General features: G+C 40.6%; 1 protein-coding gene across 2 annotated transcripts in view; it reads left to right on the plus strand.

Annotated features, from left to right (window-relative positions):
- ublcp1 (ubiquitin-like domain containing CTD phosphatase 1) overlaps nucleotides 1-14,825 on the plus strand; it is a 44,374-nt gene extending 29,549 nt beyond the window's left edge. For both annotated transcript variants that reach the window (XM_072591130.1, XM_072591131.1), the window contains exons 8-11: nucleotides 1,833-1,931; nucleotides 4,880-4,996; nucleotides 7,498-7,625; nucleotides 12,990-14,825. In XM_072591130.1, the coding sequence (XP_072447231.1) occupies nucleotides 1,833-1,931; nucleotides 4,880-4,996; nucleotides 7,498-7,625; nucleotides 12,990-13,017 (372 nt within the window). In that variant the 3' untranslated portion in view covers nucleotides 13,018-14,825. The remainder of the gene's footprint in view (nucleotides 1-1,832; nucleotides 1,932-4,879; nucleotides 4,997-7,497; nucleotides 7,626-12,989) is intronic.
- Nucleotides 14,826-17,034: the final 2,209 nt, after the last annotated feature.

The raw sequence follows: 17,034 nt of genomic DNA on the forward strand, positions 1-17,034 counted from the left end.
AAAAGTTGATAGGAAGAAGCAAGTTCTTGAAACCAGAAAGACAACAGGTCAGACTTGAACTTTAGCTATATTGAAGAGTTACAACAAAGTGAAAAGGGATGATTTGGCTTCCCTGATTTAATCATGTAGTTTGGCCATAGTGAATATTTTTAATTATTTTTCACACCTCTACATCACACTTCAATTCAACCATTGTCACTAGATTAGAATTGAGAGCCAATTATAAGGTTTTCTTGAGTGAAAGAAGAGGAATTTTATTACTCACTAACCTCAAGCTAATAAACTATGATATCAAACACACACACAGATGAAGTTTAAAATGTAGAATATCTAGTGCAATTAGAATATAAAAAATATGCAGTTTAAAAATTCCTTGGAATCCTTGAATTATTATAGTTGAACCTGATACCATGACTGTTTAGTTGATGTCTTGTATTCTCAGTAGTAGTGAAATTTATAAGACTGTTGAGTTCCCAGTTCGCCAAATTGTTTTATCACTGATGCTGACTTTTGTGCTGATGAGAAGGAAACAGCGGTGTGAGTGTTCCCATCTTTGCTGTTTTAATTTTCTTTCTCTCTGCCTGATCTGCCAAACAGCTACTGAAATATGGTTCATTGTGTATTCCCAAGTTTAGCTTCATTGTCTTTCCAGACTGGATAGTTGCAGGCAACTCTTTCATGTTCAATATGTGCAACTTCTCATATAAGTGTAAATCTACAGAAAACACAAGAATTACTAACTCAGTTGACTAGTTCCAGTGGTTTTAGGTGATACGGTAATTTCACTTCAGTCAATTTTGGTTATTCCACAATGGTTTCCTGAACTTGCCACTATGTGTTCAGGTGATCACTGCTGCCATTTTGGATCCATGCTTTGTCCTTTCTAAAATCCCATTTTAGTCCGTGACAGTCTTGAGTATTAAAATCAGATGCTAGAAGTTGAAAGTGTTCTTTCAAATTGTACCACTATTGTGACAATCTGTAAAGTACCAGTTACTCTGATTATAATTTGCTTTTGTCAGTAAATGCTGAATAAGTTTATGAGAGCTTAAACCTTCATTAAACTTGGATGGTCACAGCATGGGAGTTGAACTCAAGTGGTGAGATGGGTTCTCACACTATGAAGAGGGTATGACAGGTTTATGACAGGATCAATGATGCAAGTCCTGAATTAATAATGAAGTACAAACTAAAATTCTATATAATGCAGCATATAAACATGTACCTGGGAATGACCAAAATGAAAATTCCGCTTCAAAACTTGGGTCATTGTTTTTCATTGTTATATAATCCAAAAGTTGTGTATTTTTTTCAGCCAAGTAACAAAGGGCCATGACACTAATGTCAGAGTTAACAAAAGTTGAAATTCTCTTTGGCATCTTTTGGCTTTTTAAAAAAAATATGTAATTAACCTGTTACTGTGAGAAGAAGTAATAAACAGAAGTTATTCTTTTGTTAGTTTTTATGAAATACACTTTTAAACAAAATTGATATGGCATTTTCTTTTAGCAGGAATTGGAATTAATTTTTATTTTCTATGATGCAGAAAATTACACATTTGTGTTGGTTAGTATTGTAGTCACTGTATCTCACCAGAATCTCAAATTATGAAGCACTTTGTTCCATTTATCAAAACAATTTACAATGTGAATGGAAGATCTTCTTGCTGTAAACTAGGAAAATAACTGCAATATCCTTGAAATTAACAGGCATCCCAGGAGTGGTGCAGAGGTACTCAGGTTTTCTTTGAAGTTTTGCATTGTATTTTGTGATTTTTCCATTATTTTAATTTTCTCTGTTGAACTTTGTCTCTTTTCTCTTGTTTTTTTCAGGAACTAGGAGTTACAACGCATGCTAACTATAAGATCACCTTCATGTTGGATAGTGCAGCTATGATCACAGTGCATACACCTAAGAGAGGGGTGGTGGAGGTATGTGTGAAAATAGCTTTTAAGCTTTTATTAAAGTAGTGTTGCTTTTATATCCTGGTACATGTACTGATGAGCAATCAGACCAGTCAGTTACAAAACCAGATTGGTATTCCATCCAATTAAACATTTCACTTTGTAAAACTTTTTTGTGAATTATTTTTGTCAGTTGAGGTAATGGATGTTGGTGCTCAAGAATGTGGATACTTTGTTTCAGACACTTCATCAGTATTATGCACAGCTAGGTCAGGTATAAGGTGCCTACCTTAGTCTGTATTTAACCTCTGTTCAGTGTAAATTGTGTATCAATGATATTTAATTAAATGCAGCAGTGGCCATTTATTGGGAATTTACTATACTTAATTGACGGGATTCTGGTAGTGCCCCTATCCATAGGGACAATGTGAATAAAAGGTGCTTCTTTGTCATGTGCATCTCTTGTAAGCAAATACTTCATGTAAGTACGTAAGGATTGACTGTAGTCCTTATTTTTCTTCACTCAGCTTTCTGGAGTAAGTAGATGTTATCCCAGTCAGTACGTATGAACATATAAATAATCAGCAAAAGTATGAGATTCAACCCTTCAAGTATGTTTCCCCATTCGGTAAAATCATGGCTGATCTGATTTTAAATTCACCTTGTTGCCTATCCCGATAATATTTCAACTCCTTGCTTGATAAGAATCGATCTATCTCTACATTGAAAATCTTCAAGGAGTCTGTTTCCACTGCCTTTTTATGGCAGAGTTCCAACGATTCATGACCCTTTGAGAGAAATTATTTGCTTAATTTCTTCTAAATGGGTGACACCTGATTTTTAAACAGTGATCCCTAAGTGGAGATATCCTCACCACATCTACCATGCCAAGACTCCTTAGGATTTTATATGAATAAATCATAGTGATTCTTAACCTTCTAAGTGGATACAAGCCTAGCTTATCCAACCTTCATAAAATAACCCACCCATTAGCATTAGTCTAGTAAATCTCTGAACGGCCTCCAATGCATTTAATTCCTTCCTTAAAATGACAATACTTTGCACCGTACTCTACGTACGGTCTCACCAGTGTCCTGTAAAACTGAAGCATCACCATGTTACATTTGTATTAATTATGCTTGTGATAGATGTTAACATTCTATTAGCTTTCCTAATTACTTGCTGTACTTGCATACTGACCTTTCGCAATTCATCCAAAAAGGTACCCAGATTCCTCTGCAATCTCTCGCCATTAGATAATATGCTTCTTTTTAATTCCTCCTGCCAAAATTGACAATTTCACATTTTCCCACATTATACTCCATCTTTGACCACTCAGTTAACCTATCAACATCTTTTTGCAGCCGCCTTGTGTCCACTTCACAACCTACCTCTTACCTTTGTGTCGTCAGCAGCAAATTTGGCAATGATACCTTACTTATCTTCAACTAAATCATTTTTATAAATTGTAAGCATTTGAGGCCCCGCACTGATTGTGTGGCACACCGCTTGCTACATTTTGCCAACTTGTAAAAGATCAGTCTTCCTCTATTCTCCACCTTCCTTTAGACAGTTGTAAGGTTTGTGAAAGTTTGTAGCTCAGGTTGAGGTTTAGGGTGTAGGTTTGCTTGCTGAGCTGTAGGTTTGATATCCAGACGTTTCATTCCCTGGCTCGGTAACATCATCAGTGGTGACCTCCAAGTGAAGCCAAGCTGTTGTCTCCTGCTTTCTATTTATATCTTTCTCCTGGATGGGGTTCCTGGGGTTTGTGGTGATGTCATTTCCTGTTCATTTTCTGAGGGGTTGATAGATGGCATCTAGATCTATGTGTTTGTTTATGGCATTGTGGTTGGAGTGCCAGGCCATTAGGAATTCTCTGGCAAGTCTTTGCTTAGCCTGTCCCAGGATAGATGTGTTGTCCCAGTCGAAATGGTGGGTTTTCATCCGTGTGTAGGGCTACGAGGGAGAGAGGGTCGTGTCTTTTTGTGGCTAACTGGTGTTCGTGTATCCTGGTGGCTAACTTTCTTCCTGTTTGTCCTACGTAGTGTTTGTGGCAGTCCTTGCATGGAATTTTGTAGGTGACGTTGGTTTTGTCCATGGGTTGTCCTTTAGACAGTCGTCTTCCAGTGTGCTGCCCTTTTTATTTTCACAATAACTTGTGATGTGACACCTTATCAAATACTATTTGAAAATCAAAGTGCAGTATGTAATTGGTTTCTCATTCATAGAACCATATTGACCCTCTGATTGCTTTGAGTTTATCCAAGTGCCCTGCTGTAACTTCAGTAACAGCTTCTAACATTTTCCCTGTGATAGGAATTAAACTAACTGGCCTGCACTTTCCTACTTTCTGTCTCCCTCACATTTTTGAATAAAATGTACATTTGCTACCTTCCAAAGTAATAGGGCCATGCCCTTATCAAGGGTTGTTTTTGGAAAATTAAAACCAATCATCCATTATCTTCTAAGTTTTGTCTTTTAAGACCCAAGAGCCTAAAATAAACTCAGGGTAAGGATCTTTTGTACTGTTTTAGTAACTATTTTTAATGAAGTATAGTGGAGATAAGTAAACTATGAAGTCACTCTTTTCTCCCAACAAAGTGCTTTAGCACCTACTCTACATCAGTTGTGATCCTTATTTATACTTGGAGAAACAACTATCCTGCAGCTTCTCTGTGTGTCGCGACTAATTGGTGCTGAACTGATGGCAATTCTATGCTGTGGGATTGCACACAGTAGGAAAGACCTCCAGATGGAACCAGACTCATTCCGTTATTCGGCTTTTCTTAAACTGGGCCAATTTCCCAAATGAGTGTAGTAGATTTGGAAGTTACTTTTTACTGTTGTTAGGAATTCAAGTACAGCGGCAGTATCAATTAAGATTGCTCTCTTCCTCTTTTTCCTTCCCAAGCACCTAAATTCGGATATGGTTCCAGCATTTTTTAGATGATGTGTCACAAAGATTCTGTTCACAGGTTAAACCGCTGGGTGTCATATGGGATAAATTTCCAGAGTTCTACACTAGAAAAAATACGATAATGTTTGATGACATTGGTCGAAACTTCCTGATGAACCCACAAAATGGGCTAAAGGTAAGGGCTATTCTCTTATGTTCCCATTTAAGCTTGGGATTCATTGTACTTTCTGTTAAGAATTTACGTTTCCTGTTGGCACCAATAGTAATTCTTATTATATTGGATTAATGTTAACCTAAATCGACTTGTATGATAGTGTACAATGCCTTTTGAGCTGAAAACAATCAAAGCTTTTGTTAAACTGTTTTAATTTATAATGGACAAACATTCAGTTGTGATTAGATTCAGTTAGTTTAAAGATTAGTCACTTTTTTTTATTCATTTGTGGAACTTGGGCGTTACTAGCTGGCCAGCATTGATACCCCATCCCTGTTTGCCCTTGAGAAGGTGGTGGTGAGCTGCCTTTTTGAATCACTGCAGCCCATTTGCTGTGGGTTGACCCACAATGCCGGTAGGGAGGGAATTGCTGGAATTTGATCCAGCGACTATAAAGCAACGGCAGTATATTTCCAAGTGAGGGTGGTGAGTGGCTTGGAGGGGGACTTGCAGGTGGTGGTGTTCCTAACTACCTGCTGCCCTTGTCCTTCTGTTTGGAAGTGTTGTCTAAGGATCTTTGGTGAACCTTGGCATATTGGTTGGAGTTTGAGTGTGGCACCTTTGCTTCATCAGTGGATAATTTTATATAGGACAGGAAATGTCATGTTGGTCTATTTAACCTATCTCAAATGGACTTTAAAAAGAGAGAGTTTTCTTGCTTCAGCACGGCATTCTTGCCACTTAACAAACCAGACTCGACCAGTAATTCTAACATTTGAGCAGCCTGAGTTTCTGTGTCATTCTCCCCCCACAGGTTGTGTTTGTGTCCTAGGTAAGCTCTTGAGTGGAAATGGCAGGTGCTTCCCCACAGAGAATGGATCAGAGACAGCTATTACTGCTCCCAGCCACCCATTTCACTGGCTTTCAGTCTTATTTGCAGTGGTGCAGGTAGAAAAATATTAGTTTTGTCAGTGTCTGTACTGTAGCATTAAAACATTGTCAAAATTGCCCCAAAGACTGAAGTATTTTTTTAGGATGTTGAATAAAAATAAAGAACCGGAACTAGTCAATAGGTCTGCCTGCCTCAGTGGAGAAAGAAACGGTTCAGATCCCAAATCGAACATGACGCTTCTTGGGAACTTCGAGCATTCCAAAGAAGAATCATGCCGGGCTTGAAGTGTTAACCCTGCTTCTTTCTCCAGACCTATTGAGCTTTTCCGGCACTTTGTGTTTATTTCGGATCTCCTTCATTCACATTATTTTAATTTTCTTTAGAATGTGTTACCTGTTGTGCTGGCAAGGAAATAAATGCCAAAAAGATTTCAATTGGGATGAAACAACGTTTTTTCAGAAAAGGAGGCATATATTTCATAGAACGCCGACAGTGTGGAAGCAGGCCATTCGGCCAATCGAGTCCACACCAACCTTCCGATGAGCATCCCAACTGGACTCACCCCACTACACAATCCCTATAACTCTACATTTCCCATGGCTAATCCCTGGACACTGGGCAATTTAGCATGACCAGTCCACCTAACCTGCACATCTTTGGACTGTGGGAGAAAACTGGAGCACCTGGAAGAAATCCTTGCAGACACTGGGAGAATGTGCAAACTCCACACAGACAGTCGCCCAAAGGTGGAGTCAAACCCAGGTCTTTGGTGCTGTGAGGCAGCACTGCTAACCACAGAGTCGGGTCTACTCCCCAAGCCCTCCCCACATTCCTCTGTACATTTACAAAAAAAGCAGATAGAAAAATTAATTCACCCTTGTAACTTTGCTTTTATTTTTGAGAACAAAACACATCAATGTCCTCACCCTGCCAAACACAGTCCCTCTCTGTCCCCATTTGCTCTATTCTGAACCCCTACATTTAAAACATTATGCAGATCCCCATGATGACACCAAGATAGTTTTGATTTCTAATGCTGAAAATTTGTTCTGTGCTAGCCATAAGGAAGTATGTGCTTCTATGAAGCAGATTGAACTTTCTATTGATCAAATTACTGTTCTTGAGGAGTAACTCTCCGAATGCTAAACACTTTGAGAAAAGATTGGTCCATTTTTGGTGCTAGATTGCTTTGGTTTAATATTGGTTTACTGCAGGTGATGTGTGCAGCACCTTGCGGTGTTTGCAGCTTTCTGATATCTTGTCAAAGAATTTGTTCTTGGTGTATGAACCTGGACAACAATTGATTACAAAGAGTGGTAACACTGAGTATCATCCACCTGTTATCCAAATTCCATTCATCTGTGTGTATAACATAGGAGAGATTTTATTATAATTAATAGTTAGAACCCTTTTGTTCAAGGGTTTTGTAACATTCCAATTGCTCTTCCAAATGTGATCAAGTATGAATTGAACTGTGTCCTTTATTCTGATTGGCACTTGATCTTCTGGCAGACAGTGCCTATTAGCCATGAACTTTGAGAGGGCAATAAATATGTGGGATTTATTCCATGACATGGGCTCTGAATGTAAAGATGTGAATGAAACATGTGTCGTATTCCTCTGTTACCAGATCAGACCCTTCATGAAGGCTCATCTCAACCGAGATAAAGACCGGGAGCTGCTGAAACTGTCTCAGTACCTGAAGGAGATTGGCAAGCTAGATGACTTCACAGACCTCAATCATAAGCACTGGGAGAGGTAAGGTGTCTCTGCTACCTCTGACTTTGCATGCTGTAAACCAGCAAAGGTCATGTTTCGTTTGTCAGCAAAAAATATCAAAGGTGCAGATATTTTCCTGGCTTGAAGACTTGTAATGTACTCAAAGCATAGACCTCCAGCTTTACCGCTTCACAAGGTGGTTCTGTGGAAAGATGGTTATTATTTATTTCATTGTTAATTCTGCCTTCAGACCTCCTACTGAACTTCTGCCTTCAAGCCTGCCACGTGGGTTCATACATCTCATCTTTTAAAAACATTCTCAAAATCTCTATCTTCAAAAGTGCTTTCAGGCACCGCTCCTGAGACTTCTGTTACTGTTCCTCTATGCAGAGTCTCTCAGTGTAACTGGTGCTGTATAGTCGCTCAGTAAATTGTTCAGATTTGGAATTCATTACCTGAAAACTTGATCTCTATCTGAAGGTGAAATATAGGGCCTTTGAGAGATCAGAGTACAGAATGATGACCACCTCCTATGTCGTATGGCTTGACTATATAATGTAGTGCTCTTTTCACCTCTGTAACCTAAGTACAAATCTGACTGAGAATAATGGGGTCAGCATCTTGTGTGGCTGATAGATTTAAACATTAGGAATGCGTTGCAGATGGCTCTAATGTGCACAGGAGCACAGATTATTGATTTCCACTTATTCGAAATCTCAAGGGGAGACTGAGAATGTGCGTTATTACATGGTAGTGCATATAGTGGAATGAGGTTTGGCAGGAAAATGCCTTTTATAAATTGGGCTGAGGCACAGTGGTGGTAGAGCAGAGGAAATTGCCCTCAGTGTCCATTTGTACATGACACTGGCATTGGGTTTTTCAAATCATTCCTCAGGATTGATATCCCTTTGAAATGATTTTGAATGCATTGGATTTGGTTTATACTTCATCTGCTACCATTGCATATCATAAGGGAAGAGACAGTGCATTAATTTTATATTGAAATCCAGAAATGTTACTGCAACTTATACGATTAATAACATTGCAAGTGAGGCTTGTTCTACTTGATTCTAAATTATTGATCAATTGGTATAGTGCAGCAACTTGCTACTGTGGTAAACTCAGCCTTACAAATATGTAAATCATTGTTATTTTCCTGCTGTAGGAAATGAGACTTCATTTGTGCTGAGTGACCGTTGCATTTTCAACTGTAAGACTTCAGCGAAAAGTAAAACCAGTTTTAATTGTGTTTCCCAGCTTATGTGGTATAGGCGTTAGGAAATCACCTCTACTTCCTGTCCTGATTGAGCACAGATTTGTGTGAGGTTTATGATGTCTGCAGTATGTATCTCTACATGCTAACTGTAGACACATTACCCCTCTCTTCCTCCAAATGTTAGAATTAGAAGTACTGCACGTATGTATGATGTACATTGGAATATATCCTGAAGCTGCGCTTTTATAGACATGGTATTCTAGATTAGTTCTGCAGATTGCTAATTTTAAATAAAAGTTGTTCATGGATTTTAGTGTCTCTAGCTAGGTCAGCATTTATTACCCATCCTTAATTACAATAGAGAAGGTGATGATATAAAACTGTTGTCTTGCGCTATTACAAGTCTTTTGGTGTCGGAGCACAGTGTTAGGAGGGGACTTCCAGAATCAAGAAGAAGGGACTTCCAAAATGAAACATTGGCAACATAGTCCCAAGTCAGGATAATGTATAGCTTGAAGGGAAATATATTGTGTGTGTTCCCGTGTTTCCCTCAATTTTCTAGGTGATAGAGGTTACAGTTTGGAAGTTCATATGGGAAGAGCCTTGGTGAGCTGCTGCTAATCCTGTAGATGATGCATACTGCTGCCACTGTTTGTCAGTGGTGAAGGGACAGAGTGTTGAAAGTAGTGTACTTTGTACCAATTAAGTGTGCTGCTTTGTTCTGAATGATGTCGAGCTTCTTGCTTGTTGTTGGAACTGCACTCGTTCAGGCAACTGTACACAATGGAACCAAAGACATAGGAAGGGAAAAGGATGAGATTCTGAAGGGAGAATATAAAAAGTTAGGTAGGAATTTAAAAAGGAGATCCTCAAGAGTCGTAATATCTAGATTACTCATGGTGCTGTGAGCTAGTGAGGGTAGGAATAGGAGGATGGAGCAGATGGATGCATGGCTGAGGAGGTGGTGCAGGGAAGACTGATACAAAAATATGAATCATTGGAATCTCTTCTGGGGTAGAGGTGACCTGTACAAGAAGGATGGATTGCATCTGAATTGGAAGGGGACTAATATACTGGCAGGGGGATAGTGAGAAAAGAGATCAATCAGAGACTGATACAGATGAGGAAAGAAGTGAGTCAAACAGTCAGGGCCGGCAGGGACAAAGCATAGAACAAGGCAGGGCTAATAAATTAAACTGCATTTACTTCAATACAAGGGGCCTAACAGGGAAGGCAGATGAACTCAGGGCATGGTTAGGAATATGGGATATCACAACAATTACAAAAACATGGCTCAGGGATAGACAGGATGGGCAGCTTAATATTCCAGGATACAAATGCTGCAGGAAGGTCAGAAAGGGAGGCAAGAGGAGAGGGGAAGTGGCATTTTTGATAAGGGATAGCATTACAGCTGTACCGAGGCAAGGTTTTCCCAGAAATACATCCAGGGAAGTTATTTGGGTTGAACTGAGAAATAAGAAAGGGATGATCATCTTATTGGGATTATTAAAGGACCCCTAATAGCAGAAAATTGAGCAATCTCAGTTATCTGTCAGAATAATAGGGTGGTTATGGTAGGGGATTTTAACTTTACAAACATAGACTGGGACTGCCGTAGTGTTGAGGGTTTAGATGGAGAGTAATTTATTAAGTGCGTACAAGACAATTTTCTGATTCAGTATGTGGATGTACCTACTAGAGAAGGTATAAAACCTGAACTACTCTTGAGAAATAAGGCAGGGCACTTTTGGGGAGCATTTTGGAGCTAGCAACCATAATTCTGGTGTTTTTTTTCATCAGAAAAAGGATAGACCAGATCTAAAAGTTGAAGTTCTAAATTGGAGGAAGGCTAATTTTGATGGTATTAGGCAAGAATTTTCAAAAGCTGATTGGGGGGCAGATGTTTGCAGGTAAAGGGACAGCTGGAAAATGAGAAGCCTTCAGTAATGAGATAATGAGAGTCCAGAGAGAGGATATTCCTGTTAGTATGAAAGGAAAGGCTGGTAGGTGTAGGGGATGCTGGATGACTAAAGAAACTGAGGGTTTGCTTCAGAAAAAGAAGGAAGCATATGTCAGGTATGAACAGGATAGATTGAATGAATCCTTAGGTGAGTATAAAGGCAGTAGGGCTATACTTAAGAGGGAAATCAGGAGGGCAAAAAAGGGGACATGAGATAGCTTTGGCAAGTAGAGTTAAAGAGAATCCAAAGGGATTTTATAAATACATTAAGGACAAAGGGTAACTCGGGAGAGAATAGGGTCTCTCAAAGATCAGCAAGGTGGCCTTTGTATGGAGCAGCAGGAGATGGGGAGATACTAAACGATTATTTTGCATCAGTGTTTATTGTAGAAAAGAACATGGAAGATACGCAATGTAGGGAAATAGATGGTGATATCTTGAAAAATGTCCATATTACAGAGGAGGGAGTGCTGGATGTCTTGAAATGTGCATAAATCCCCAGGATCTGATCAGGTGTACCCTCAAACTCTGTGGGAAGCTAAGGATATGATTGCTGGGCCCCTTGCTGAGATATTTCTATCACGAATAGTCACAGGTGAGGTGTCAGAAGACTTGGAGGTTGGCTAACGTGGTGCCACTGTTTAATAAAGGTGGTAAGGACAAGCCAAGGAACTATAGACCAGTGACCCTGACATCGGTGGTGCTCAAGTTGTTGGAGGGAAGTCCTGAGGGACAGGATGTACACTTATTTGGAAAGGCAAGGACTGATTAGGGATAGTTAATTTGGCTTTGTGAGTAGCAAATCATGTCTCACAAAGTTGATTTGAGTTTTTTGAAGAAGTAACAAAGAGGATTGATGAGGGCAGAGCGGTGGATGCGATCTATATGGACATTCGACAAAGTTCCCCATGGGATACTGGTTAGCAAGGTTAGATCTCTCAGAATACAGGGAGAACTAGCCATTTGGATACAGAACTGGCTTAAAGGTGGAAGACAGAGGGTGGTGGTGGAGGGTTGTTTTTCAGACTGGAGGCCTATGACCGGTGGAGTGCCACAAGGATCTGTGCTGGGTCCACTTTTATTCGTCATTTCAATTGTGAGCATAAGAGGTATAGTTAGTCAGGTTACAAGATGACTCCAAAATTGATGGTGTAGTGGACAGTGAAGAAGGTTACCTCTGATTACAACAGAATCTTGATCAGATGGACCAATGGGCTTAGAAATGGCAGATGGAGTTTATTTTAGATAAATGTCAGGTGCTGCATTTTGGGAAAGCAAATCTTTGCAGGACTTAAAAACTTAAGGGTAAGGTCCTAGGGAGTGTTGCTGAACAAAGAGACTTTGGAGTGCAGGTTCATAGCTCCCTGAAAATAGAATCATAGGTAGATAGGATGGTGAAGAAGGCGTTTGGTATGCTTTCCTTTGGTCAGAATATTGTGTGCAGCAGTTGGGAGGTCATGTTACAGCCACTTTTGGAATATTGTGTGCAATTCTGGTCTCCTTCCTGTTGGGAGGATATTGTGAAACTTGAAAGGGTTCAGAAAGGTTTACAAGGATGTTGCCAGGGTCGGAGGGTTTGAGCTACAGGGAGAGGCTGAACAGGCTGGGGCTGTTCGCCCTGGAGTGTCGGAGGCTGAGAGGTGACCTTATAGAGGTTTATAAAATTATGAAGGACATGGATAGGATAAATAGACAAAGTCTCTTCCCTGGGATGGGAAGTCCAGAACTAGAGGGCATAGATTTAGGGTGAGAGGGGAAAGATATAAAAGAGACCCAAGGGGCAACATTTTTATGCAGAGGGTGGTAGCTGTATGGAATGAGCTATCAGAGGAAGTGGTGGAGGCTAGTACATTACAACATTTAAAAGGCATTTGGATGGTTATAAGAATAGGAAGGGTTTGGAGGGATATGGGGCGGGAGCTGGCAAGTGGGACTAGATTGGGTTGGGATATCTGGTTGGCATGGAAGAGTTGGACCGAAGGATCTGTTTCCATGCTGTACGTCTCTATGACTCTATAAATGGAGAATATTCCATCACACTCCTGTCTTTGCATCTTGTAAATGGTGGACAGACTTTGGGGAGACAGGAGGCCAGTAACTCTCCACAGGATTCCTAGCCTCTGACCTGCACTTCTAACTTGCAGCATATTGATGCGATCAGTGTTGCTCTCTAGCCAACCGTGCGATTATACTTTTTGATTGCTGATTCTTTCTCTTCCATCTGCAGATATCTCTCTAAGAAGCAAGGGCAGTGAGAGCCCCAGGTGGATCTTTCTGCCCTAGATTGTGCACTCTTCAGAAGTAGGTGAGAAACTTTAACTGTGATTGAACTCAGAACAAGTGCTGAGCACTGCAACAGTCAAAAACAAAAACGAGGAAAAAAACACAACGCCAAAGGGACTTATCAACTGACGTGCTACCTGCAACTTACTTTCTACTTCAGATATCCCCACTGCTGGTCCTGCACTCAGGGCTAGTGAATTGAACAAAGAACAATGTGTTTCAGCAAAATACTGGCACACTGTTTGCATACATAGGAAAATGTTCCTGCTGCATCGCCATATACCCCTGTCTAAGTGTAGTTTTCTTGCTCTATCATATGGTTGGTTGAAACCAGAAGTAAGTTAATTGTAGGTTATTTGATGCAAGAGTAAGTTGTTCTTATTTTTGACAAACGGACTCTCCTTGTATGCTGAGTTTGGATTATATATGTGATAAAGCATTTGAATTCCTACACGAACAATTTCTGTTTGACCCAAGTTTTAACAGAGGGAATGTTTTAAACTTGCCTGTCAGTGGATTGAACTCCAGTGTATAAGCAGTAACAAATTTACTTTGGCCCTTGCCCCACTTCAGAGACCCTATTTCCAAATCTACTTTCAGCTTGTGCTAAGCTGTACGGACATATGCTTGGTATTTCAGTGCAGTGACTGTCCCAGTGACCCTTGCTTTACTGGTTGGACATGTGTTACCGACCATAGTGCCATTTCATGGTCTACACCCTGGAGAATTTATCTCCTCATGTTTCATTCCTGCTGCTCATTGATTCCTGCACCATTGCACCTCAAACTGTTACTTTGATAGCATTGCTTCCTTCAGATGCTGCTGATGTTATTCCAAACAAACTACTGACCAGTAGAGTTGCATTTTCTGAATTTTTTTGTATGTGTTTGAGATCCATCGGTGAGAAATCAGCCTGGCTTTTGGCTTCTACCAAGCCACTTTACATGGTGGGGCACCAGTGATGATTACTCTGCACAGCAAAAGGGCAGTCATGGGCCCTGGTGAAAATGCCTGTTTACACAGTGCAAGGATAGCAAAGGTTTTGCTCTATAGGGAGGTGCAACTTTATATTCTATTCCTAAGTGGTTTCTTGCAGCTAAAGGTAAAACAAAACCAAAAGCATGCAATCGTGAGCGTGCTAGCTGTTGCAAAGTTTTCCATCTTTTATTTTACTGCAATCAGTAGCAAGAATATGGCAAGACAATGACTTTGTCCAATAGTATTGAAGGGAGTGCGAGGCAAGAAAACTATCTTATTTCCAGACATTCCAACATATGCAGCAGCTATTGGAAGCACCCAATAAGATTAAAATCAGGAGATCTGGGCTCTGAAGTCTTAGTTCTATGTTACCATTCTCCCGTCACTCTGCTAAGTAAAAGAGCCCGGCCGAAGCAGCACGTGCAACTGAATGCAGTAGTGCTTTATGCCCAAGCTTTTTCTACACCACCTTTCCTTATGCAACAAAGAACCGGCGAATAACAAAACGTGTGCGGGAGATCAGCAGGGGCTCCCCTGCTGGAGTTGAATGAAGGTCAAATTATTCTGTTTACAGTTCAGCCTGGCTGAAAAGGGCCAGAAATGTCCTGGAATTCTTATGTTGGTTTCTTCCTGTTGTGAATTTTCATTCATTACTGCGATGTGTTTATTTTCATTCTTTTAAATAATGAAAACAGACATTCCAGGTTGAATTCTGTATTTAAAAAAAAAAGTGATTCTCAGTGGAGCAATATCAAAGGTGTAAATATTAAATAAAATACCTGATGACGTTCTTTGGTCCAAAGTGATTCTTCAACTGCTTTATTATTTGAAGCTGAGGGACAATTTCTATCTATGGAGAAAGTGAGGACTGCGGATGCTGGAGATCAGAGATGAGAGTATGTTGCTGGAAAAGGACAGCAGGTCGGACAGCAGGTCAGGCAGCGTCCAAGCAGCAGACGAATCGATGGGCTTCATTCTTGATGAAGGGCTCTTGCCCGAAATGCCGATTCTCCTGCTCCTTGGATGCTGCCTGACCTGCTGTGCTTTCCCAGCACCACACCCTCAACAATTTCTATCTATTCAGAGCGTAGGACACGGTTTTCACCAAAATGGATATAGTTGAGTAATGCGTGCAGAAAATAATCTTAAACTCCGGCAACAGCTCACTCAACCTGGAAGCTGATGGCTGGAGCTCCAGGCTCAGTAATACTGTGATCATATGTACTGTGGGCTTTAGGCGTGTTTCACCACCACACACAGTGTAAAAGGAAAGGAGTGGGTCATGTGTATGAAAAATCTCCTGTTTATGCTCAGTGTGGCTGAGAATATGGAGGAGTAAATCTACTACAATTCTTACCTGATTATCCAGTGCGTCAAAATGACTCATTTAGAATGATTACGTGGGTGTGTGTCTGTCTGTGTATCCTCAGGCAACCTGCAGTGCTTTATTTGAAAGTAGAATGTTGTCATCTTTGATGCTTGAACCATTTGACTTCCTTATTTAATTTGCAAGAACGTGATTGTGTAGAAGTTATGGACTGGTTTCGTGGTCCAGAGAACTTGAGTTCAAATCTCACTGTGATTGGTTGAGAAATTTGAATTAAGTCTAGGAAAGCCAGTAAATGAAGAATTTTGTTAGTGAAAGTGACCATGACCCTTTTGGATCATTGTGAAAACTGCGGGGAATGAAACTTATTCTGTCTAACCTAAGCAAAGTGGAATCCTTCATTCCCTCCCTGTGCCACCTCAAAAATAGTTGTATTTTGTTCAGTTGAGTTGTCAAACCACAAGAAGAGATTCAAGATGACCACCACCACCATCATCAACACAATAAGGGTTAGTCTTGTCAGTAATGTACCACTTTGAGAATTTAATGTAGGATTTCTGCCAGAGTAATGTATTCGGATGCTGTGAGTGGGTGGGGCGGGGAGTGTGACACAGATGTGTGTATATGTACATGTTGTTTGTTTTTCTAACATTTATAGGCTTCACAATCTGAAAACTTGTTTTGATAGTTCTTCTTTAAATGCTTAATATACAATTAAGCAAGCAGTCTTTTCTCACAAAGCATGTTGCAGTCTGAACCTTGGAAGGCTACAGTACTGTTGAACGTTTAGACCTTCCAGAACTGAGATTGAAAGATTATTTGGTGAGTGTATCAAGGGATATGTTGCCAAGGCAGATTGAGGTACAGATTAGCTATAGTGATGAAGGGCTCCGGCCTGAAATGTCGACTTTCCTGCTCCTCAGATGTTGCCTGACCTGCAGCAACACACTCTCCATGCTGATCTCCAGCATCTGCAGACCTCACTCTCTCCTACAAATTATCTATAGCCTACTGAATGTTGGAAATCACAGTGAGTCAGGTAGCATCCATGGAGAGAGAGCAAGCTAATGTTTTGAGTCTAGATGATTCTATGTCAGAGTCTGAGAAAGGGTCACCAAACCTGAAACGTAAACTCAAATTTCTCTTTAAAGATGCTGCCAGACTGGCTGAGCTTTTCCATTAACTTCTGTCTTTGTTTCTGATTAGATTAGATTAGATTCCCTACAGAGTGGAAACAGGCCCTTCGGCCCAACTAGCCCATACAGACCCTCTGAAGTGTGACCCTCCAAAGAGTAACTCGCCCTGACCCATTTCCTTCCGACTAATGCACCGAAACCAATGGGCAATTTAGCATGGCAAACTCACCTGACCGGCACATCTTTGGACTGTGGGAGGAAACCAGAGCATCCGGAGGAAACCCACGCCGACACTGGAAGAACGTGCAAACTCCACACAAACAGTCACCCGAAGCTGGAATTGAACCAGAGACCCTGGTGCTGAGGCAGCAGTCCTAACCTCTGAGCCCACCGCATCTGCGGTTCTTTTGCTTTTTAGGAAGCAGATTTTGACTGGGGCTCTGTTAAGTGAATTGAAGCACTGACAACCAGACAGCGACGGAAGAAGAGGGAGAGAATCAGTGCCTTTTAGATTGATAAATTTTCAGCAAAACTGGAAGACGTCAGAG

The sequence above is a fragment of the Chiloscyllium punctatum genome, chromosome 20, assembly GCF_047496795.1.
Source record: "Chiloscyllium punctatum isolate Juve2018m chromosome 20, sChiPun1.3, whole genome shotgun sequence".
Classification (NCBI taxonomy): domain Eukaryota; kingdom Metazoa; phylum Chordata; class Chondrichthyes; order Orectolobiformes; family Hemiscylliidae; genus Chiloscyllium; species Chiloscyllium punctatum.